Here is a 24,433-nt window from a genome sequence, read left to right as displayed (position 1 = left end):
CTCTATTTTTGTTACTAAATGTTTCTCTTTCTTCACCTTTCTATCTACTCCTCTTCCCCAATTTATTTCACTTCTCTCTTCCCTGTCTTTCCAGTACTTCCCCTCCTCCTCTTCCCTCTCCCTCTCCCTGTCTTTACTCTCCCTTTTCCCTCCTCCTCCCCATCCTCTCCCTCTTTTTCCCCTGCACTCCCTCTTTGCCTCCCTCTTCTCCTCCTTCCTCTTTCCTCCCTCTCTCCCCTCCTCCTCCACTTTCCCATCTCCATCCCTTTCTTTCCCTTCTCCTCTCCCCCCTCCTCCCCCTTCCCCTCTCCATCCCTTTCCTTCCTATCCCCTAATCCCTACCTTCCCCTCTCCCTATTCCCTCCTCCCTCTCTCCCCCCCTTCCTTCCTCTCACACCAACCGTGATTGTATTAAAGGAAATCTGTTATTTTATTTTAGGGGAATGAGAGGAGGAGGGGGGGTATGTATGTGTGTGTGTGTGTGTGTGTGTGTGTGTGTGTGTGTATGTGAGTGATAATAGGAGAGGGGAAAAAAGGAGGTTGGTACGAGAGAAGAGAAAAATAAGTGTGGAAGGATAATGAGAGAGAGAGAGAGAGAGAGAGAGAGAGAGAGAGAGAGAGAGAGAGAGAGAGAGAGAACTTTCATCGCTCACGGGGTAATATATTTAAGTGTGTGCACATTAATTTAAAAAAAAGACACATGTACAACTCAAAGTTACACACAGGAAGACAAACACTGCACGGCACACACACACACACACACACACACACACACACACACATACAGCAAGAGAGAGAGAGAGAGAGAAACTAACAGCATTCAGAGCAAAATATCCCTCGTCCATCTCTCTCTCTCTCTCTCTCTCTCTCGCTCTCGCTCTCGCTCTCGCTCCCTTTTCACGTCACGTCAATAGCACAATGAGCAGGAATAAATAAAGCGGAAATAAAAGTTAGCTCTCTCTCTCTCTCTCTCTCTCTCTCTCTCTCTCTCTCTCTCTCTCTCTCTCTCTCTCTCTCTCTCTCTCTCTCTCTCTCTCTCTCTCTCTCTCTCTCTCTCTCTCTCTGTAAAGAGAGCGGAAAAAATGAAAGCACACACACACACACACACACACACACACACACACACACACACACACACACACACACTAGTCTTGCCGTAATTTGAGCGATTAAAATACAAACGACGCGAGATGTTTGTTTGTTAATTCGTGCATGATTAAAAATATGCTGTAGAACCGTTTTAGTGCCGGGCTGTTTGTTTTTGTTCCTGTTGTTTGTTGTTTGAAGCAGCCTCTGATCTCTCTCTCTCTCTCTCTCTCTCTCTCTCTCTCTCTCTCTCTCTCTCTCTCTCTCTCTCTCTCTCTCTCTCTCTCTCTCTCGCTCTCGCTCTGTGTGTGTGTGTGTGTGTGTGTGTGTGTGTGTGTGTGTGTGTGTGTGTGTGTTCTCTAATCGTGTGTGTTTGTGAAGTCATGTGTACCTTCGTGTGCGTGTACCCCAGTATGTGTGTGTACGCTAATTCATGCCACGTTCACACATGTAAGTAATGTATTCACGTGTATATTTTGCCGCCATTTCCATGTACAACTGCTTAATTATGTGTGTGTGTGTGTGTGTGTGTGTGTGTGTGTGTGTGTGTGTGTGTGTGTGTGTGTGTGTGTGTGTGCCTGAATGCCTGTGTGTATTTAAGAGATTCTGTATGTGCATGTAATTGTGTGTGTGTGTGTGTGTACCTGCATGAACGTTAATTGGCAGTAATGACGGCGGGGAGTAATTAGAAGATTTTATTATTACTATTGTTATTATTAGTATTATTTTTATTATAGTATTATCATTGTTATTGTTTTTGTGTATGCATTGGAGAGGGAAGGTATGGAAGGCTGTGTGCTCTCTCTCTCTCTCTCTCTCTCTCTCTCTCTCTCTCTCTCTCTCTCTCTCTCTCTCTCTCTCTCTCTCTCTCTCTCTCTCTCTCTCTCTCTCTCTCTCTCTCTCTCTCTCTCTCTCTCTCAGTCCCAACATACACACTCGTTCTCTTCCTTGTCTCTTTTTTTTTTTTTTCCTGCCAACCACTTCTCCTCCTCCTCCTCCTCCTCCTCCTCCTCCTCCTCTTCCTCCTCCTCCTCCTCCTCCTCAATAGATGGACAGGAACCGCCGACTATTTTAAGGTTTGATGAGTCTTTTCAGGAGAAGATTCGATTTCATTTAGTGGAGGGAGAAAAGGGACTCTCTCTCTCTCTCTCTCTCTCTCTCTCTCTCTCTCTCTCTCTCTCTCTCTCTCTCTCTCTCTCTCTCTCTCTCTCTCTCTATCTCTCTCTCTCTCTCTCTCGTCAGGGGAAAAAATGTATATATGAAAATTTTTAGACATCGGAATTTTCTAGCGACAGTAAGTCAGGTGCAATATAGTGATCCCCCTCCCCCCCTTTTCTCTCTCTCTCTCTCTCTCTCTCTCTCTCTCTCTCTCTCTCTCTCTCTCTCTCTCTCTCTCTCTCTCTCTCTCTCTCTCTCTCTCTCTCTCTCTCTCTCTCTCTCTCTCTCTCTCTCTCTCTCTCTTTATATATTTTCGTTGTTTTCCTTTTCCTCTTTTTTTTCTTCTTCCTTCATCTTCCTTTTACATGTTCTTCTCACACTTCATTTTTTCCATTCTTCTCTTTCCCTCCTTTCCCTTCCCTTTTTATTTTATTTTCTCCTATTCCTTCGTGTTCTATTTTCTTTCCTATTTTTTCCTATTTCCTCTTTCATTAATTTACTTCCTCTACTCCTATTTCTAACTTTTATTCCCGTTTCTTTAGTTTCCTTTCTTTATTCCCCTTTTCTCTCTCTCCTTCATATTTACCCGTCTGCCTTTTCCTTCCCAATCTACGCCATTTTTTCCCCTTCTTCCTCGCATTGGCAGACGTATTGGGGGAAATTTCTCTCATTTTTTTTTCTTTATATTTTCAAAGAGAGAAGAGAAGAGGGAGGGAAGGGAAGGGAAGAGGAGGGATAGAAAGGGGAGGAGGAGGAAGGGGATGAAGGAAGGTGAAGAAAAGTGAGAAATTGAAGTGAAAATTGAAAAGGAACGTATAAGAGAGAGAGAGACTGACTTATTTCTATTCCACGCACGAAATTACACATTCACCATCCTGTTCATTCATCACCATCATCTTTTATTCTCATTTTCCTCGTTTCCTTCATTTTCATTCATTTCGTAGCCCTCATTTTCCTCTCATTTTCACCTGTGTTCACTCTCCCCTCAACCAATTTTCCCTTGCTCATTATCTACCTCATTTATTCCGTATTTCCAGGTTTCATTTCTATTCGTTTCACCTTTTTTTTCACTTTCCCTTTCTCATGTTCCATCATTTTCTCGTTGCAGGATTTGGCTTCGTCACCTTCGAAAGTGAGGACGTTGTGGACAAGGTTTGCGAGATTCACTTCCACGAGATAAACAACAAGATGGTGAGTACCGAAAGTGAGCTTGGGTGAAAGTGAATGAAGGTGAGAGTGGATTTGAGCCTGAGGAAATGTGTGATTTGTGGTTATACTCTCACTGTGATTGATAAGATGGTGAAGATTGAAGGTGAATGTAGTTAAAGGAAAGTGAGTGATTGTGAGAATGAAAATGAGTGAAGGTGAGAATGAAACTTACAAGGAAGGAGAATTCTTGAGGTTATATTTTCACGACGAGAGGTATGATGGTGAGTATTAAGTGTGAATATGAGTATAAATATGCGAAGGTGTGACTGAAAGTGAGGAAAGGTGAGAATGATATTTATAAAGGAGGAGAATTCTTGTGGCCATATTTTCACTGAGAGATAAAGTGGTGATATTGAACGTGAAAATGAGTGAAAGTGAGAATGAAGGTGAGAATGGAACTTAAAAGGAGAATAACATTTGGTGTTATATATTTTCACTCTGATAAATAAGGTGAGTTTTAAACGTGAGCATGAGTGAAAGTGAGTGAAGTTAAGAAGACAGTGAGCGAAGGTAAAGTCTAGGATGATGGAATTTCATTAATAACAAGGATACAAAAAATGATGGTAAGTATTGAAAGTGAAAGTGAGTGAAAATGAGTGAAGGTGAGAATGAAAGTGGGAGAGAGGGGAAAATTTTGTGTTATAAATAATGTTCAAAGCTAAAAGTAAAATGAATATTGAGTGAATGTACGTGAAAATCCCAATGAATATGAATGAAAGTGAGTATGGAAGTATCAGGAGGAGGGCAGTTAAATAAGTGAAAGTGACGTATTCCGTGGATGAAGAATAATGTATAAAGTAGCTATGAAGGGCGGGATGGTAGTAGTAGTAGCAGTAGTAGTAGTAGTAGTAGTAGTAATAGTAGTAGTAGTAGTGAGGGTGAATGTGCTGGGGATAGTGATGATAGTGGCAAGAAAATGATGGTGAATGACATCGTGTTTTGGTGTGATCTGAAACTCATTATCATCATCGATATTATTATTATTATTATTATTATTATTATTATTATTATTATTATTGAGGAATGTTACTTTCTTGATACATTTATTTTTTTTCCTTTATCTTTTTGTTTTCATTAATTTATCTGTTTAGTAATTAATTCGTTTGTTATCTTTCCCTTCTTACTAACCTTAAAGTCCTCCCTCTTTCTTCTTCCTTTCTTCCTCCTCCTCCTCCCCCACCTCCTCCTCCTCCTCCTCCTCCTCTTCCCGCTTCAGTATCGGCATTGCATCATGATAATTCCCAATAATTCCGTCTTAAATCTTGAGAATTACTATGGATTCAGGGCTTCGGTAATCCATTAAACAAGACGCCGTAAATATGCGGAGAAAATTAAGTCTTCTATACGACGCTCCGCCCGCCATCTCGAGGGGGAGGGAGGGGGGAGGGGGGCTACTTTTTCAGACAAAGAGTGAGATCGAGAAATTGTTGGAAGAAAGGGATAAATGGGTTGAGACAGGAATGCAAAAAAACAGAAAGAAGGAAGGAGTGACTTGAGACTGCGATGCAAAAAACAAAGACGGAATGAATGAAAAAAAAGAAGGAAGGAATAATTTGAAACTGAATGCAAAAACAGAAACAAAGAAGGAAGGAGTGACTTGAGACTGTGATGCAAAAAACAAAGACGGAATGAATGAAAAAAAAAAGAAGGAAGGAATAATTTGAAACTGAATGCAAAAACAGAAACAAGGAATGAATAACTTAAGACAATAAAGAAAAGAAAGAAGGAAAGAGATGTCGATAAGATTGATGTTTTGATGATGATAAGAGTTAATAAGAACGAAAAAAGCAGTGTGCAAGTAACAATAAGCGATAAATAGATGAGGACGGTAAAAGAAAAAGAATAGTAATGATGCTCAGAAAATTGATAAGTAGATAATGTTGATCAGATAATAATGAAGAAGAAACTAGTAACAAGAAATGGATGACAGAAGATAATAATGAGAGGGATGAAAAATGGATGAAACGGATAATGAGAGTATGAGAAAAAGATGATTATGAAAAGACGAAGGAAACGATAGTGATAACAGTTAATAATAAAACAATGGATAATTATAATAACGATGATAGAAATAAATGGATATAAGCGACTAATGGCAAGACGAGAACTAAATGGGATAAGGATGATAAAAAACGATAATGATAAGGGAGGAGTCTTAATAACGGATAAAGTGGGAACGTTCGATAAATGAGCAAATGGAGATAATAATGATAAGCAATATTAACGATAGAAGTGGTATTTTGAAGAAGGTGAGTTTGTAATAATGAATAAAGCAATAATGGGTGATGAGTAGATAAGTAGAAGGAAGATGATGATGATGATGAATACAAGAATGATGACGGTAAAAGTGTAATTATGTCACTGAAAGACAAATCAGGTGAATATAATTTATGAAACCTCTATAACAGAACAAACGCTATATGGTGATACAAAAAAAGTTATAAGATATATGTAAAAAAAAATAATTTGCAGGGAATAAACAATCCAATTTAAAATTACTGTAAAATAGAAAATGAATAAAAAAGACGTAAATATAACCCTGAAAATGATATATCTAAACTCGAACGAACTAAAAAAAAGTAACTGTCCCACATAAAAGAGAGAAAAAAATATGCAAAAAGTGCAAGAAAGCAAGATTGATACGCATGTTAAAGTCTCTCCAGCACCACCAGTCCCCCCCCCCCCACCACCAACACCACCGCCTCCCCCCACCACCGCCACCACCACCACAACCACCACAACCCCCCCACCCCCTCAACCCTTATGTCACCACCACCGCCACCCTCACAACTCCCTACCACAACCACCACAACCCACCCTACCCACTTCCACCAACCCCCCCACCCCCTCACACCCCCTCAACCCTTATGCCACCACCTACCCTACCCACTTCCACCAACCCCTCCCCCCCATCACAACCCCTCAACCCTGATGCCACCACCGTCGCCGCCGCCATCACCAGACCGCACCACCGCCGCCGCCACCGCCGCGTCACGCCTCCGCCGCGCTAAGTAGTCCCCCAGTGTCCATTACGCCGCGCCGCATTGAGTCGCGGTTCACGTCCACTGCGCGTCGCTGACATGACGGGGACGTGTTCGCGGGATTAAGGAACTGAGGCGCCATCTTGCGGCCGGGGGGTCTGCTCAAGAGTCGGGGTGCATACGAGCTTTTATTGTTATTTTTTTTTTCTTTTTGTGTCACTTTCCTTGAATTTGTTGCGAATTTGACTTTATTTATTTATTTTTATTTATTACTTTATTTTGTGTGTATCTAAAGCGTCGGTAAGTCTCGGAGATTACTATCATTCGTTTCTATTATAATTCGTCACTAAGCTTGTGAGATTGCTTTACTATTAATATTTTTGTTTGAGTCGTAATGCGTCGATAAGTTTCTAATTATTTTACGATTAATTTTATGTTTTATTGAAATGCGTCTATAAGTTTCTGATATTACCTTATTATTGATTTTATGTGTATTCAGAATACGTAGATAACGTTCTGAAATTATTTGTTATTATTTTTATCTTATTGAAATGTTTCGATAACTTTTGTGAAAATACTTTATTATTTTTCCCGGTCTGTGTGAAAATTACTCGACAAGGTTTTTCTTTATTTTATTTGTATATGAGAAAGTTGAGCCAAAACAACGTTCATGTTTAAGGTCAATTAAAGAAGTTGATAAATTTGCCTCATTTCTTATTTTCTATTCCGTTATACATTTGCGTACACACACAAGCCTTTGAACCGGAATTAAATGTAAGATTAGTGAAACGAGTGAACGAATAACGTAAGATTTTAAGAGTAAAGTAGTTTTAAGATCGACGTAAGATTTTCAGATTAACGTAAGATTTTAAGATTAATGTAAAATAAGTAAGAAACAGGTAAGCGATATGATTTGATTTGAAGTAATATAAGATTACTGAAGCGAACGAACGGTTTCATTAGCATTTACATTTTTATCGTTAATTATTTCTTCATAATAATAATAATAATAATAATAATAATAATAATAATAATAATAATAATAATAATAATGTATCATTTAAAAACTCTACGGAAACTGCCATTCACAAAACAAATACTTAAATACTGATAGCAATAAAATCAAAAATAGTCAAATGATAATTAAATAACCATGAAGAAATACAGTACACTAGAACAATGTTACAAATATAAATAAACGTCAAAAGTTATAAAGAACTAAAAAAAAAAGAAAATACGTAAAATTCGGTAACTCAGACTGAAAATAAATTCCCTGTTTGAAGATTTTTAAGCCGGGAAAATTTGGCGCCGCTGTTGATGGCGAACATAAAGAAGAGCGGGGGTGAAGGACTGTCATGGCGGCGTAACTCTCTCTCTCTCTCTCTCTCTCTCTCTCTCTCTCTCTCTCTCTCTCTCTCTCTCTCTCTCTCTCTCTCTCTCTCTCTCTCTCTCTCTCTCTCTCTCTCTCTCTCTCTCTCTCTCTCTCTCTCTCTCTCTCTCTCTCTCTCTCTCTCTCTCGTCAATACTCATTTTCTACCTCATTTTCTTCTCTATTTCATTCCCATTCGAAAGATAATAATGGAATTTTTTTTGCCTGCAGGTTTAGAACAATTGAGATATTTTTCCTTTTTTCGTGTGTGTTTGTGTGTTTGTGTGTGTGATTAATTTGTGTGTGTATCTTACCTTGCCTTAATTTGCCCCACCTGCTCATTCTTCTTACCTGTCATTACCTGAGCTTCCCATTATTTTCTTTCCTCTTACTTCATTTCTCTTTCTTTCATTTCATATCCTTTCCCTTTTCACTTCCCTTCCCTTGGTTTTCCTTTACTTCATTTCTCTTCTCTTTCTTTCATTTAATTTCCCTTCCCTTCCCTTCCCTTCCCTTCCCTTCCCTTCCCTTCCCTTCCCTTCCCTTGACTTCCCTTCCCTTTCCTTCCGTTCATTTCCTTTCTTTTCCCTTCCCTTCCCTTCCCTTCCCTTCCCTTTCCTTCCGTTTATTTCCTTTCATTTCCCTTCACTTCCCTTTCCTTCCCTTCCCTTGAATTCCCTTCCCTTTCCTTCTGTTCATGTCATTTCATTTATTTTCTTTCTTCCTCTCACTTAATTTTCCTTCCCTTCATATCTATTCCCTTTCCCTTCTTTTCTTTTCTTTGCCATATTTTCTCTTCCCTTCACTTCCCTGTCCCGACTATCCTTAACACTTATAAATCTCTTCCATCTATTTTCCCTTTCCCTTTAATCAATTCAGTGTCCTCTATCCCTCCCTTCTCTTCAATTCACTCCGCTTTCCTTATTTTGACTCGCCTTCCGTTTTCACCATTTTCCTTCCGTTCCCTTCCTATCCCACCCTTTCCACTTCTTCCTTGCCCAACCCTTCCCCTCCCTTCACCTGCTTTATTTCTTCCCTTTCCTTCCCTTTACCTACGCGTACCTTTCCTAACATTCCCTTATTTCCTCTTACCTTAACTATATAGTACACATTTCATACCTGTTTACTATAGGTTAATTTTTTTCTTTTTTTGAGTGGGTGTCTGTTTGTCTTTATTTCCTATTTCTTTATTCTCTCTCTCTCTCTCTCTCTCTCTCTCTCTCTCTCTCTCTCTCTCTCTCTCTCTCTCTCTCTCTCTGTTTACCTGTCGTCGCGATGAGGTGTGCCTTGATCGAGTTAATAGCCTTGTTTCACCTGTTATTCCCTCCTGGCCTCGCTAATTGGCCGCGTGATTACAGGTGAGACGCAGGTGACTTGTGGAGGCGAGTAAAGACGCTGGCGAAAGGTGGAATTATTAGTGTTATTTTTTTTTTCTTATGATTATATATTTTTATTATTTTATTTTTTACATAATTTTTCATCATTGATACTACTACTACTACTTCTACTACTACTACTACTACTACTACTACTACTACAATCACCACCACCTCCACTACTACAACTTCTACTACTTTTCTCTTTTTTTTTCAGCCTTCCAATAATTATCCTTTTTTAGTTATTTTCTCTCTCCATTTTCCTTCACTAAAAGTCGTGGATGAATGGCCGTCACTGATTGGTGGATAAAAACCTTCTTCTGGCTCCTGATTGGCTGAGGTCAGGAAGGGGCGTGGCCAACCCTCGTTTTGTCAGGGGAAGGCGTAAAGATAGGTCACGAGGGGACACTTTTGAGAGAGAGAGAGAGAGAGAGAGAGAGAGAGAGAATTGGGGTAAACTCGTAATTATTGTAAGGGGTGGAGGAAACGAGTAGAAAATAAGTTAATGGAAGGAGAGAGAGAGAGAGAGAGAGAGAGAGAGAGAGAGAGAATTGGGGTAAACTCGTAATTATTGTAAGGGGTGGAAGAAACGAGTTGAAAATAAGTTAATGGAAGGAAAAAAATGAAATGGGTAAGTGGAGTAGGATAAGAGAATAGGAAAGTCGAGGAAAAGCCTTGCAAGGAAAGTAGAGAATAAAAAGAAGAGACAGGAAAGGATGATTAAGATAAAGGAGATAAATAAAAGAAATGAAAGGTAGAAAACTTAAAGAGAGAGATAAATGAAAAAAAAAGGATACTTATAAAACGAACGGGAGAGAATTGAATGAAAGGAAAAGAGTTAAAAGAAAAAAGAGATAGTTAAAAAAATCATAGTTAATCAAAATAAAGAGAAAAATAGAATGGAGAATAATAAGAGAAAAGATACGAAACAAAAAAAAAGGTAGAAGGGAAGAAAGAGAACAGAGATGAAAAATAAGTAATAAAGGAAGATACAGAAAAAAATATTAAGCTGAGAAAGACATTTAATAAATTTTACTAGAGAAGAATAAATGAGGGAAAAGAAAATAAAGCAAACCAAAGAATAAACAGAATAAATGATGGAAGAAGAGAGAGAGAGATAAGACGGTAAAGGCTCATTATTGAGAGTAACTGAACGTGTGAGTATATCAGCTCCTATCTCTCTCTCTCTCTCTCTCTCTCTCTCTCTCTCTCTCTCTCTCTCTCTCTCTCTCTCCGCTTAGCATTGACTCCCTTGCAAAGAAAATGGTGCAAAAAAGAGAAAACGGGACTGGATTATTGAAAGGGAAACGCTGGTATTTATAGCTTCCAGACACACACACACTCTCTCTCTCTCTCTCTCTCTCTCTCTCTCTCTCTCTCTCTCTCTCTCTCTCTCTCTCTCTCTCTCTCTCTCTCTCTCTCTCTCTCTCTCTCTCTCTCTCTCTCTCTCTCTCTCTCTCTCTCTCTCTCTCTCTCTCGTCCGCCTACTCCCCCTCCTTCTCTTCTTCCCCTTCCTCCTCCTCTTCTTCCCCCTCCTCCTCCTCCTCCATCTCCTCCTCCTCCTCCTCCTCCTCCTCTTCGTCTTTCTTCTCTCAATCCTCATTTATCTTTTTTTTGTACTACTCTTCATCCCTTTCCACTTCATTTCATCTCCCTCTCCTCCTCCTCCTCCTCCTCCTCCTCCTCCTCCTCCTCGGAAGCGTCTGTCTGATCGGCTGTGGAAGAGAACTTTTAATTAAGCCTCAACCTGGGACCAAAGAGGGGGGAGTGGAGGGGTGGGGAGCGGAGGGGGGTGACGAGGAGGAAGGGAGAAGGGAGGGAAGGAGGGAAGTAAGCAATGAGACAAGAAAGGAATGAAGGACTAAGAGGAAAGGAGGAAAGAGGAAGAGGTAAGAAGAAGGGAGAAGGGGGAGAGAGAAGACAAGAAAGGAATGATGAAGGAAGTGAGAGAGAGAAGGAAAGAGAGGAAGAGAGAGGGAAGGGGGGAAAAAAGGGAGGGGTAGAGGGAAGTAGGTAACGGAAGAAGAGTGATGGAAAGAGAGAAAAAAGAAAGAAAAGGGAAGGAGAAAAGGAAAAGAGAGGAGGTAGAGAGGGAGGGGAAGGGAGAATGGAGGAAGAGACGAGAATGGAATGATGATAGGAGAGTTAAGGAAGAAGGGAAAGAAAGAGGTATAGGTGAAGTAAGAGAGAGGAGAAAGGAAGAAAAGAGAAATAGCTTTGCAAATGGAGGAAGAAATATGGAACAAAGGAATGACAAACAGAGATAAGGAAGGATGTAAGGAAGAATAGAGAGGGAAGGATATGGACAGAGAAGGAAGAAAAAAGAGAGAAGGAATAAAGAAGGAAGGAGAGGAAAGGACAGATGGAGATAAGCAAGAGGAAGGAAGAAAAGGGGGAGTTATGAAGAAAGGAATAACGAAGGGAGATAATGAAGGAAGTAAGGATGGAAGGAGAGAGTTAAGATAAAAAAGAAAAGAATGAAGTGGACAAAGAGAAGGAAGAATGGATAAGAGACAAAGGGAGGAGGAAATGAAGAACTGGAGGAAAAGGGAATTAGAAGGAGAGAAGGAAATCATTGCAGAGAAGAAGGGAGAAGAAAAGAAATTAATAGGAATGGATGAAGATGTGGAAAAAAAGCTATTTATTGTGGAAAAATTAAAGATTCTCTCTCTCTCTCTCTCTCTCTCTCTCTCTCTCTCTCTCTCTCTCTCTCTCTCTCTCTCTCTCTCTCTCTCTCTCTCTCTCGACCCTTTCCTATTATCATTTTTCCTCCTATATTTCTTCCTTCCTCCCATCATCCTTCATTTCCTTCACCACCTAAATCCTTCACATCCTCCCTCCTTCCCTTCCTCTCTCCTTCCTTCATTCCTTCCCTCCCTTTCTTCTTCCCGTCTTCCTTCCCTCCTTTCCTTCCTCCTCCCCCTCTCTTTCCTTCCTCCCTTTCTCCTTTCCTTCCCCCCATCCCTCCTTCTCTCCCTCCTTCCCTCCCTTCTTATCTCCTTCTCTCCTTCAGGTGACGTGGTTCTTTGAGGAGGGAAAGTCTCGGTGATTGATGAGAGAGAGAGAGAGAGAGAGAGAGAGAGAGAGAGAGAGAGAGAGAGAGAGAGAGAGAGAGAGAGAGGGGGACTGATAGGATCCACTCTGTCCCTGAAATGAGAAGGATCAGGGGTTGAGAGAGAGAGAGAGAGAGAGAGAGAGAGAGAGAGAGAGAGAAAGGGGGGCTTAGGTTCATATTTCTCGTGGTCAATTTGATATTATTTTTTTCCCCTCTGCCCTCTCTCTCTCTCTCTCTCTCTCTCTCTCTCTCTCTCTCTCTCTCTCTCTCTCTCTCTCTCTCTCTCTCAGTATACATTTGCCAATAAGAACTTTTTGGCGGCATTTTCATCAGATTTACCAGCGAGGGGACGGGACGGGGAGAGAAGGGATGGGAAGGGGCGGGCCATGCGGACCTTTGATTGAGGGAAAAATGGTGCCAGGTCATTACGAGGGAATGTTGACACGGTGTGTGTTTGTGTATGTGTGTGTGTGTGTGTGTGTGTGTGTGTGTGTGTGTGTGTGTGTGTGTGTGTGTGTGTGTGTGTGTGTGTGTGTGTGTGTGTGTGTGTCTGCAGGTCTCCCAGCGTGGCCAGCCAGGTGAGTGAGGTCCCGTGCCCAGGTGAGCCCCCTCCCCCCTTGGGGCAGCCCTAACCTTCCCCCCTCGTGCCCCGCAGGTGGAGTGCAAGAAGGCCCAGCCCAAGGAGGTGATGCTGCCGACCAGCGTGGGGCGCGGCCGGGCCGGCGGGCGCGGCGGCTACGGTGAGTTGGTGATGGTGTCGCCCGTGCCGCCGCTCGCCACCTACCGCTACGCGCCCTACTCCCTCCCCGCCGCTGCTGCCGCTGCCGCCGCCGCCTCTAGCCAGGTGCCGCTGACCAGCCTGCCCCAGGTGACGCATGCGTCCCTGGGCGGCCTGGCCACGGTGGGCGCGGCGGCAGCGGCGGCCAGCGGCATGGTGTCCGGCCACCTGGCCACGGGCCTGCCCGGCTACGGCGCCATGTACGGGTTGGACGCGGGCGTGGGCGCCGCCAACGCCATGGACATGAGCGGCTGCAAGCGAGTGGCCTTCACCACGCAACCTGCCGCCACCACCACCACTAACTCTCTGGGCTACTCCGTGTCCAACCTGCTGGGCATGCAGGGCCTCACCGTGCCCACCTACCCCATCCCCGTGGGCCTGTGAGCGCCCACGCCCCCGTCCCCCGCGCCCGGGCCCTGGGGCGCCGCGCACCCCGGGAGTAGGAGGCGCTCGGGCACCTCCAACAGCTCCAGCAGCGCCAGCAGCCGCCGAGGGCCGCGGGGCGCCCCAGCAATAATAGTGGCGGGCGGCGGGTGGCGAGACGCCCTGCGGGCCGCCCCTGGGCGACCCGCCGGGCGGGGTGCCGCCGCCCGGCGCCTGTAGCACCCTGGCTGCCGAGCCAAGCTTGCGTGCGAGACAAACTTTACTTGGCAGGCTGGCCCGCCCTTGATCAGTGTCACTCGCGGGGCTGGGGCGGCCACACCCTCCCTGGGGGGCGCCTCCCCCTGACAGGCCAAAGATCACACCAAATACTAACTAGTTGTGTATAGGTGAGGCTCGCCGAGCCCGTAGCCGCGTCCACCGCTTCTTGTCACCCTAGTGTTGTACACACACTCTCTTGTTTTCTAGTCACGCTTGTCACCTTTTATTATTTTTCCTTTGCTAGTCTTCAATATTAACCCGTTGAGTATTGCGTAGTGTTCCAGTACTAACCAAGTAAAGTTTGCCGGCACACAAGTTGGTCTTCTTAGGGGACCTGCGGCCTGCCCCCTCCCCCTCCCCCCCCTTGCACCGACTCTCACCCTTACCTGGCGGGGGCGTAAGGGCGAAGGTCCCCCGGGCCCTCCCTGACCCTCAGAGCACGGCAGGGCTGGTCGAGGGTGCCCCCCCCCTCCCCCCCTTCTTTCCTTTCCCTGCCTGGCCGGGGCTCCCCAGCGGCCCCGCCCGCAGCGAGCGTCGCCGCGCCGCGGAGGATCTTTTCACCCACTACCAACCATTCACTCCTTTCCAATGTCTATGCAAAATGAGAAGTTAATATTCACTTCAGTGTCAGTGCTTAGGTGTCTCGTCTTCCCTTTGTTGTCGAGTTCAGTGGTGAAGTTGTGAGTAATAATAATAATAAGAGTAAGAGTAATAATAATATTAATAATAAAATAATATTAATATTAATTATAATAATAATATTAATGATAATGAAAGTGATATTGCAGTGTTGATGTACATAGGTCATAGCTCTGTTCTGCTCTCCTGCCCCCCCCATCCCCGTGGTCCTCTGCCCCCCTCCCCCCACGGCACGCCCGCCCGGCGCCGCCTCCCTCACCCCGCACCCCCCGACACCTCGCACCCCCGCGGCGCCGCCGCCCCACGCCTGCCCTATGCCGGCGGGGGCGGGGCGGCGCCCTCGGGGACGCATGTCGGGGGTCGGGGCGCGAGGGGCGGCGCCGTGCAGGCCACAGCGGCGGGGCGCGGCACTCCCCCTGCCCGGCGCCGCGTGCCCCGGGCAGGGGGACGCGCGTCCCGTCCGGCCAGATGACCATGTCAGCCCGGCCCCGCTGGCCGCCGCGGCTCGGGGGCGGCGCCCCCCGGGGCACCACTCACTCTGCCGTGTACTTAACGCCGCCCCCACTCTTGGCCATGTACTTAGCGGCCACTGCCCACCATACATGTCCTGCATAAAAAGGTTTGGATACCAAGATAGGAGAGTCATATAACTCTAAATGAGAAAACCTAAAAAAAAAAAAATTACCCCTCGTCCCCTTGGCCCCCCTTAGGCCGGGGGGGGGGCCAAGGGGGGCGGCGGCATAGCTGTGTGTCGCCATGATGTTATTTTTTGTGTATGCTCACATTGTCTTCTATATGTTATGATTTTACTTTTAATTATTGTTATTTTCTTTATTTTTATTGTTTTTTGGCTTTGCTATAACGCGCCCCCCCTCTCCATAGCTGTAACACACACCAATAGAGAGTTTGTAGCCCTAGTAGCGCTGTCTCCATATATCAACATTTAATTAGAACTTGTGGCATACCTTGACTTCCATAGATTCTGTTTTTAGTCTTTTGATTTCTCAGTTCTTTTTAAAGGCTGAATATTATTTTTCCTTGTTGTAGGCTAGTTGTAAGGTGTGCTAGCCTTTCGCACCGCAAGATTCATAACCCTTCAGAAACAACTAGTTAGTAAGTTTAAAAAAATCATAGACTACATGTAAAAACTTTATATATGTACACACAAAAATGAGAAACGTTGCAAGTGTCCTTCGAAACCCGTATTTTAAAGCGTTTTTTAAATGGTAGATTTTAATAATAATAATAATAATGATACAAATTTGAGTGATATTAAAGCGAGCAATGACCGCAGTAATGATGGATGATAATAGTTTTTTCAATATTTAATTCTCAAACTTTATAATAAGCCTGTCGATCATTCTTTCCGGGGAAGCGTCAACATTCATGCGTCGAGTCTTAGTCATTAATCAAACTCCTTCCGTACGCACCAAAGAAAGGAAGAAAAGGGAAAAGAAAAAAACGTAAAGCGAGAGGAAAAAAATTCATATCAGGGAAATTAACTCAGGCCCACCACACACATCATAAATATCTTCCACTAATTATAATGAAGCCAGAAAACAACAACCATGAAGGAAAAATACGATGATGAGGAGGACGACCAAGGAAAAACAGAATAATGATAACCAGGAGTCAACCGCGTGTACCCAAGAATAAGAGTAATAATAATGAGTAAATAATGATGATAATGATAATTCCGATATACATACTAGTTGAAGATGTAAATTTCTTTGCCCTCCCGATACAGGTGTGCGTCACATGTATAATATTCATATGTATATCGTCGTGTTTATGTGTATGTATATTTTGTGTTCCTTCCGATGCAACACAGGCGCCGCGAGCAGGCACGAGGGGCCGCAACTCAAGGCAACACAGTGCCCGCGCGACCCAACACAAAGACAACAAAACAAACACAAAGGCTGATAATCAAAGCACCGCCGCCATGACTGTTGTTGTTTTCTCTCTCTCGGTCCCGAAGACAAACAAACATCAAAAAGTCTATGCAAAAAAGGGGGCGTGCGCGCGCAGCCCCCCACCCTCGCCACTGTGCTCACTGGCGGGCCCCGGGGCGGAGAGGGGCCCCGCGTCGAGCGTCAAGCAAACGAGATAATATCAACAAACAACTCACGGATCAAAGTAATAGTAAAAGTAATGTTAATAATCATAATATTAACCCCCCCTCAAGATGTATTTTTCTCGTTTAAAAGTTCGATTAGTTTTTTTTCAATTTTTCGGTAGTTTACAAAAAAAGTGGAAAAAACTAACGGATCAATTTTGTAGTGTAACCAACCCGTAGTCACACACACATACACACCTTGATCACGTTTAGAACACGTATTTTCTACTTTTATACAGGTTAGAAGAGCGAAAAGGATCTAAACCCAAACTTAGGGGAACTTAGCGGCCGGGCCGATGCGCCTAAAGTTTATTTTTCTCATCTCCTTCAAGTAGCGGGTGTAGGCGGACGTCAGAAGGGCGGACTCTCCTATGCTTATATTTTTATCTCGTCACTAGCTCATAGGAAGCGTCACAAACGTTGCTTAAGTTTTCCTTCTCATAAACCTTAAGAAGCGAATAGGAACGGAAAACTCGTCACAAATTTTTACCTTTTAATAGGCTTATTGACTTACTTATACCGGTAATATTCATAACCTCGTTTTTTGGGTCAGTTTTAATAATTATTACGGGCGTGACAAAGATCTTTTACTAACATTATTATTTATTTCGTGTAGTGTTTCGGATCTCACTCCAAGGGCAAGATGTGACTTGTAAGATCTAACTCGACTCTCTAAACGGTTACATTTTTAATCTTGCCTCAAGCTTTAAACTTATTTTTTAAACTTAACTTGCCTTAACTTATGCAGGTGATAGAAGTTCACAATCAGTACCTAAGTTAGTTTATTTTCCACCTTTGTCTTACCTTTAATCAGCACCGAGACAGGTATTAAAGGGACGGATTAAAAAAAGTTACCTGACCTTACCTTATTTTCTCATGCTCATCCAGGTAGGTAGAGGAGCGTTAATTAGCACCGGAAGTGGATCATATTGGACAGGTAACCACTTCCGGCACAGGTGTGGGAGCTCACCTGAGTGGCTGCTTCACACACTCTTAAGATTAGGCAATAAAGTTATCAGGTAATTGGGTGTTTTGAGTTCAAAGCCGACTAGTAGAAGCGGGGTAGGAGGGGGGAGGGGTGGGTACGTCTGTCTGTCTATCTGTTTGTCTGTCTGTCTGTGAGTAGATGGTCAAGTAATTATTCAATCGTCAATAACTATTCATTCATCTATAATTATTCTATCGTCTATCGTTTTTCTCTGTCAGTGGATAAAGCAGGATTTATTATATTAGTTTCTCTTTGTCATAACCTTTTAGGAGATAATTTCATGATTACAATATTGGTTCAATGCAAAACTTGATACTAATTGTGCCGAGAAGGTTAAAGTAATTATAATAGTCTTGATCGTTGCCGCTGAAGAACATCACTCCCAGCTTCTTAAGAATGCAATGAAAATAATAATAGTAACAGTATTAACCAAAAAAAAAAAATAACAGAAACGTCAATTTTTTTCCAAAAATTTCACAGGTCAGAAGTATTTATTTTAAAATCGAAAGAGAGAGAGAGAGAGAGAGAGAGAGAGAAGCGGAGGCAAGCAGACAGACAGACGGACAGACAGGGCGGGGCAGCGTCAGGCCGGTTCTCCACTGCTCAATCTTCACGCCGCCGCCGCCGCCGCCGCCGCCGCGTCCGGGCGTCAGCGGCTCCTCAGTTGTCAGTCTTAGGTGGACGTCTTAGTCGTAGCGAGACAAAAACTAATGATTCGCGATGGCCGGTAACGAACAGCGCGCAAGAGTCGAACACGCTGGCAGCCGAGGCGTGGCGCAGCACCGACGATGTCTCCGTTAGCGTTCCTATCACGACGTTCACTCTTGTTCAACACTCACATATCGTTAGTTGACTGCTTCGCGCACCACTATAGCGTATACTAGAGCCGGGGGAAGCGTCTATAAACATCAGTGAGAAAAAAAAGTATATATATAAATATATATATAACGTGTATATTGTATGTAAACTACAGGTGTAATTTTTTCTATATTAGTTGTATCCTTATTACTAGTTTTTAAAAAGGATTAGGCGATTAGTTACTCTTTTTTCGCCCCTCTGTGGTTGTGGCCGGGCAGAGGCTGATAGGTTAGCTAGGACAGGTGTATCGGGGCACGCAGGTAACACAGGTACCCCTCCTAGAGGCTTACCTGGCGAGGGTTTAATTAGCGCAGGTCTAGGCTTAGTAGCAACGCGTCTCTCTTTATCAGGTCCACGAAACGAGCCTATCCAGGTATTCATGCCAAGTTACTAACCTCTAATGTATCGTTTAGTCCAGGTATATAAGCGTCTAGGTATATAACAAAGTATTTAAATCTATATTAGTACGCGACAAGGCGATCGAGTACCTACCGTGATTATAGTCATGACGAGGAAGCTTTAGGTTCTAACGGAAGAGTCTTCAGTCAGAACTTGAATTTAGGTTTAACGCGTGATGCTTTGCTAGGAAGAGGCGAGGCAGAGGAAGAGAAGGAATAGGATAAAGGTTAGGTCTGCCAGATGTGTGAAGGAAGAGAGATGAATGTGGGATGGAAGAAGATTGGAGGAAGAACAGGAAGGACTTGGAGAGAGAGAGAGAGAGAGAGAGAGAGAGAGAGAGAGAGAGAGAGAGAGAGAGAGAGAGAGAACGTGCCTACCAGAGTATTAGTTCGGCAGTGTCCCTTGGCAAGAGAATGCTGACTGGGTCCACTTTATGAGTATCTTCGGTACAGTTTCTTTATATAAAGGTAACAATATCTATATAGCGTTCGGTGTAGGTCTCTATGGAGCGGGGGGAGCGCTCTTACACCTTGCTGCATCTACTTTCACGTTAATGACTTAACCTGCGGCGTATAGGAGACAATGCTATATATTACAAGGCTTTTTTCAATAACGGCCTATGTGAGTTTTTTAGTGACTTCAATAATTGGTACCAGATAGCAGGGTTGTGTTATCCAGTGAAAGATATCAATAAATTAAAGCCAGAAATTCAAATAAGAAGAGAAAAAAGTTTTAAGAGGCCTTTGAACTCCTAAGTAATGTTCTGTGCCAATGATCTAGTGACTAGTTGACCATAGGCGCGAGCCTTGTATCATAACTGTTGATAGAATAAAACACAATTTTGAACGTACCTCTTCTGTTTGACTTTATCTAGTTCTTAGTCCCTCTCTTAGAGTAGAACTTCACCTAGATGCTAGAGCCGATCTAGAGCACTCTTAGCAGACAAAACAAACCCCCAAAAGTGGAGACAAGTAGAGAAAAGCTGTAGAGAAGCATAAAGCGACACGCCGCAGAAGAGAAAGAGAAAGAGAAGGACATTGACTCGTGGAGAAGAGCGCTCTGCTCCACAGCTCACGACACAGCACGGTCAGGGAAACAAAGCAAACAAACAAAGGTTGTCTGTTGTTGTCTGTGCATCCTCGTCACCGCCGCCGCGTGTAGGCTGTGGCCCCAGGGTGTGGCCCCCCAGGGTGTGGCCCCCAGGGTGTGTGTGTGGCAGCCGGCACGCACCTACACACACACATACACACAGACGCAGACACGCGCCGCACACCACACGCAGACACACCACAGTGCATGTGTACTCTACGCGCACACCCACCCACACGCCCCATGGCAGCACACGCCCCCACGTACACACACACGCACATACAGACCTACACACACTAATACTCTTTTTTATTGGCTGGTGAGCGGCATGGCAAGCTTGGCAAGGCTCCCAGTGACCAATAAACGGGTCTATAGCATACTTTTTCTTTTATTAGTGAGAATGCATTAGTTAGTCCCTGTTGGACTTTTATATATATATACTATATATATATTTATACATATTTATTTTTTGTAACCCACCCTCAAAAATTAGTGTTTGAGTCACGACAAAAACCCTCCTTGTATATTTTTCCCCAATTAATGGGTTTTGTAGTTGATCACAAAAAGATGACGTTTAGATTTTCCAATATTAATTCAGGGCATCCAAACCTTTTTGTGTCTTAAGTTTTCTCTCAATAATTTGCCAACCAACCAACCAACCATTTCTCAAAACTCATGTCAATTGCATCATGACCTTCCTCACGAGATTGTCTGATCAAGTTCTTTTTTCTCTCTTCTCTTGAATGTTCTAGATCTTGTTTGGTCGCTGGGAGCGCTCCCGGACGGTATGTATCACCTGTTGTGTGTTCACCTGCCGGAGGGACCCGCCACGACCGACGACCCGCCCCCCACCCGCCTCACCTGGCTCTGTGTCTCTGCCTGTCTATCCTTCTACTTATTTATCTACCTCTATCAATCTGTCTCTTCATACTGGGTTATTTCATCCTTCTCTTCGTATTGTTCACCTGCTATTCCAATCTCTCTCTCTCTCTCTCTCTCTGGCGGTCAGTTCCAAGTTTATCATTTAAGGTATCAATAGAAAGTTGAATATTTGATCTAAATTAGTTTAAAGATTAAGACGTCGAGGGACAGCATTGGAGACTACCTGGCCTCTTGCACCTCCACTTCCTGCTCCTCCTCTTCCTCCTCCCTTCCTCTTCCTTCCTCTCCTTTCCTCCCAAGAGTCGGTCCTGGCGCGGTGTTCCTCTCCCTTCACTCCAACCTGACCCAAAGGAAGCCTCGTTCACGCCCCGGCACCCGCGTCCCCCACTGGCCATCTCCACGGGCTGGCTAGTCACTGAGCCTCCAGCGGCCTCGTCCCTATCGGTTATCTGGCTGCGGCTTTAGAACACAAAGTTAGACTGTGTTCGGAAGCCTCGGACCTGAAGTTGATGATAGTGTTCGTAAGATATCTTTTGAAGTAGTAACAAGTTTTTGTCAAGTTTAAACAAAAGAAAAAGATAATTACCTGACTAGGAAACGTCTTATTAAGAGAAGTTCGTATCTTTGAAATACTGCTAAAAGAAAATAATGCAGGTGTTCAAACAGTTCTTATAACGCAGCAAAACAGCAACGCAAGACCTGAAAATTTAACTTACATTGAAAAATATGCCCTGCTAAGTTTCCCAATAAAAATTATAAACCAGACCCACGAAAAAAATACAAAACATGAAAAAAATGATTATACAAAAACAAAAGAAGTCGTGTTCTATGGGGAATAATACAAAATACAGTATACAATGATAATAATAATAATAATAATAATAATAATAATAATAATAATAATAAATACAAAACACAGATGAAGTCAGTATTGATAGAAAGAAAAGATAATACAGAATACAATAATGATAAATAATAATTAAGTCAATGTTCATTAGAAAAAAATAGAACATCAAACAGCCCCGCATTGTCTCTCAGTACACAAAGTAAGCCCAGGAACAGTCCCGAGCCTCAGGACGGTCCAGGAAGGGGCGATCTATGGATGCAATTTTGCTGCATCCTAAATTTTGGTCTCCCCCGTTTTGCCCCTTTAAATTTCCATGTTATCTCTCCCCTTTCCCCCCCTATTCGCCCCTCTCTTCCCCCTTTTCTATTCGCCCCTTTGAATCATAAACCTATTTCGTGATGACATAACCTCCCCTCCCCCCAATCACTGCCCCCCTCCGCCCCCCCCCCCCCTCCCCCCATTAACCCATCAGTCTCCCTCTCCAAATTTTAGTCCGTTGTTTGATTTAAAATAAAACGCTTTTATTGTTATTTTTTAGAGTTCAAACTAAACCAGGAACTAACCTGAAACTTTAATATAATGAGAAGCTTTTGAGTTGACACAAGAATCTGAGTTGCTGCTTCGTGTGTTTGTGTATGAATTTTGTTGCTCGTTATTGATTTTGTTCCTAATAACCAAAAAAGAAAAAAAAAACTACCCGTGGATGATGGTCAGTGTGAGGGTTGGACGAAAGCAAAAAAAAACAATAACCTCTAAACCAAAATCTTTAATTAATGTGTCTTTACATATCGTTCATCTCTCATAATAGCACAGAACTTCCCATTTGTGTCGGGCGTGGCGCACCAACACCCTGTGACTGTAAGTAAATGAACAAAAATGCTAAATTATTAAACAAAGAATACCAGACATTTCGATATTCCTCCTATATATTTTTTTTTCACTCACTTTTCTCTCCTGATTTAGAAAGAAGCTTCGGGTCAGGTTCGAGTGAGGGACTCAGGATTTTTATGAGATAATTTTAAATATTACTGAACCTTGATTTGCTTATATTTATTTACTCATATATTTAAGTTTATTTAATTTATATCTGGCAACAGAATGTATTGAATAGCAGCAATAGTTTCCACCATTATTCCTTAATTATAATGTTAATGAGTTTATTTCAGTAAATATACTGAACCAGAGTTAGTTATGTGAATTAGTTAGGGTAGCATATTTAATTCATCATCGGTTTTTAGTGTTCTTTCAGTATCATAGTCGTGTTAATAACATCTGGTGCCAGGGTCCTTGTTCCCAGTAGACAGGTATGAAACTAGTATGGCTGCCTTACAGGGTGTCTGCCTCACGGCTCCCAGGGTTACAGGGTACAGGGAAGGCTAGTGAAGGGTTAGCACAGAGTAGCAGGTAGCGGGAGGCACCTCACCCCCCCTAGCGACAGACTTAGTAATCACCTCAGTGCTTTCAAGATTAGTTCAGTATTTTCAGTAGTCAGGTTTTGGCTAGTTAGTCAGGTAGCCAGGTGTGCAGGGCAGGTGTTCGTCGGCAAGGTGGTAATGTTCGCCCTTCCCGTTTTCTTTGCAGGTATCCAGGCAGCTTACGCCGCTTATGCTGGGCGGGGCTACGCCAGTTACCCGAGTTTTGGGTTTCCATACCCCACAGGTAATTTGAACCCAAGTGTTGCGGCGGTCTGTTTGCCTCACCCGATCGACCTGGGGCTTTATAACATGCATGCCTTGCAGTTGTAACTCTCTCTGCTTTTGGGGGGTTGGCCCTGTGTTACTCTCTCATTGGAGGCTGTAACTTGTCTCGTCCTCCCTGTTCACTCTCAAAGTCCAGAAACTTAAAAATGAAGTCCTGTGTTCACTCTCAGTATGTTTAACTTTGCCCCCTCTCTTCCTTCCCTCCCCTCACCCCGCCTCCTGGCCTCTTAACTCCCTCCCATCTCAGCCCCTCCTCTCCTCCCCTTCCTCCCCACTCCCCTCCTCTTCCTCCTATCCTCACTCGTCCTCCTTTTTTTATCCTTTTCACGTCTAAAGGAATGTTTCTCTCGGAAAATTCTTTCTTTTCTGACGATGCTTCACCATTTTTCCCTTTGAGGCGAACCCGCCGAGCCACACAAGACTCCCTCCTCTCCTCGGCGGGGCTCAAGGCTCGGCTCTTCCCTTAAATTTTCCCCCCATCCTCCCCCTCCCCTTTTTCCACCTCACTTTTACTGCCGACTCACCCTGCTTTTCCCCCTCTCTCCATTTGGACTCATTTTCAAAAGACGAGAATGTTGTCATGATCCATTTTCCACAAATACTCTGGCCTATTTTTTTCCAACGCCGCCACCCAAACGCGGAGATCGCAAGCCTAGGATCTTGCAACTTTTGAGACAGGTGATGTCAGGGAAGACTAATTGATAACTGCCCACGTAGACTCTTTTCCACCTGAGCCACTTGTGTCCAGACCAGCAGCGTTTGTGGCTCAGAACTCCACATTTTGGCTTCTGCTGCATGACCTAAACACGATTTGTTTTTCCCTTCCTCCATCCTTTATTTACTTTTTTTATGACTACGTATCCTTCCACCCTGAAAGATAACTCCCTGGTATGATTTTTTGGTTCTCCTGCAACGCCCTAAACCTCCTAGTCCTCCAGATCCTTGTCCTCCCTTTCCTCATCTTCCAGTCGTGTATCTGTTTTGTCCCTCGTCATTTCTTCTGCCGTCCTTCCTTGCTTCCTTGCTTCTTCCTTTTCCTCCTTCCTCTCTCTGGTCTCCTCCTTCCTTCCTGTCACCCGCAGGCAGTGTTACCAACCCCTCAGCTGCTTGTCCTGTAGGTTACTTGCTTCACGGGTTGCCTAGGAGGTAGAAGGATTCAACCCCCTCCCTCTCCCTCCCTTGATGGTGCGAGTTTGTGTTGGCAACAGTGTCACTCTGCCTCAGTAACACTCGTTTTCTATTTTACGTTTCCTTCTTACGT

At 43.7% G+C, this 24,433-nt stretch overlaps 1 protein-coding gene across 1 annotated transcript in view; it reads left to right on the top strand.

Moving 5' to 3' along the window:
- LOC126981621 (RNA-binding protein Musashi homolog Rbp6-like) overlaps window positions 1-24,433 on the top strand; it is a 124,392-nt gene that overhangs the window by 57,958 nt on the left and 42,001 nt on the right. Inside the window, exons 3-6 of the mRNA XM_050833057.1 lie at window positions 3,353-3,435; window positions 12,890-12,974; window positions 20,496-20,528; window positions 23,054-23,131. Of these exons, the coding sequence (XP_050689014.1) occupies window positions 3,353-3,435; window positions 12,890-12,974; window positions 20,496-20,528; window positions 23,054-23,131 (279 nt within the window). The remainder of the gene's footprint in view (window positions 1-3,352; window positions 3,436-12,889; window positions 12,975-20,495; window positions 20,529-23,053; window positions 23,132-24,433) is intronic.

Source organism: Eriocheir sinensis, chromosome 49 (assembly GCF_024679095.1).
Source record: "Eriocheir sinensis breed Jianghai 21 chromosome 49, ASM2467909v1, whole genome shotgun sequence".
Classification (NCBI taxonomy): Eukaryota; Metazoa; Arthropoda; class Malacostraca; order Decapoda; family Varunidae; genus Eriocheir; species Eriocheir sinensis.
This window is presented reverse-complemented; position numbering and strand designations above follow the sequence as displayed.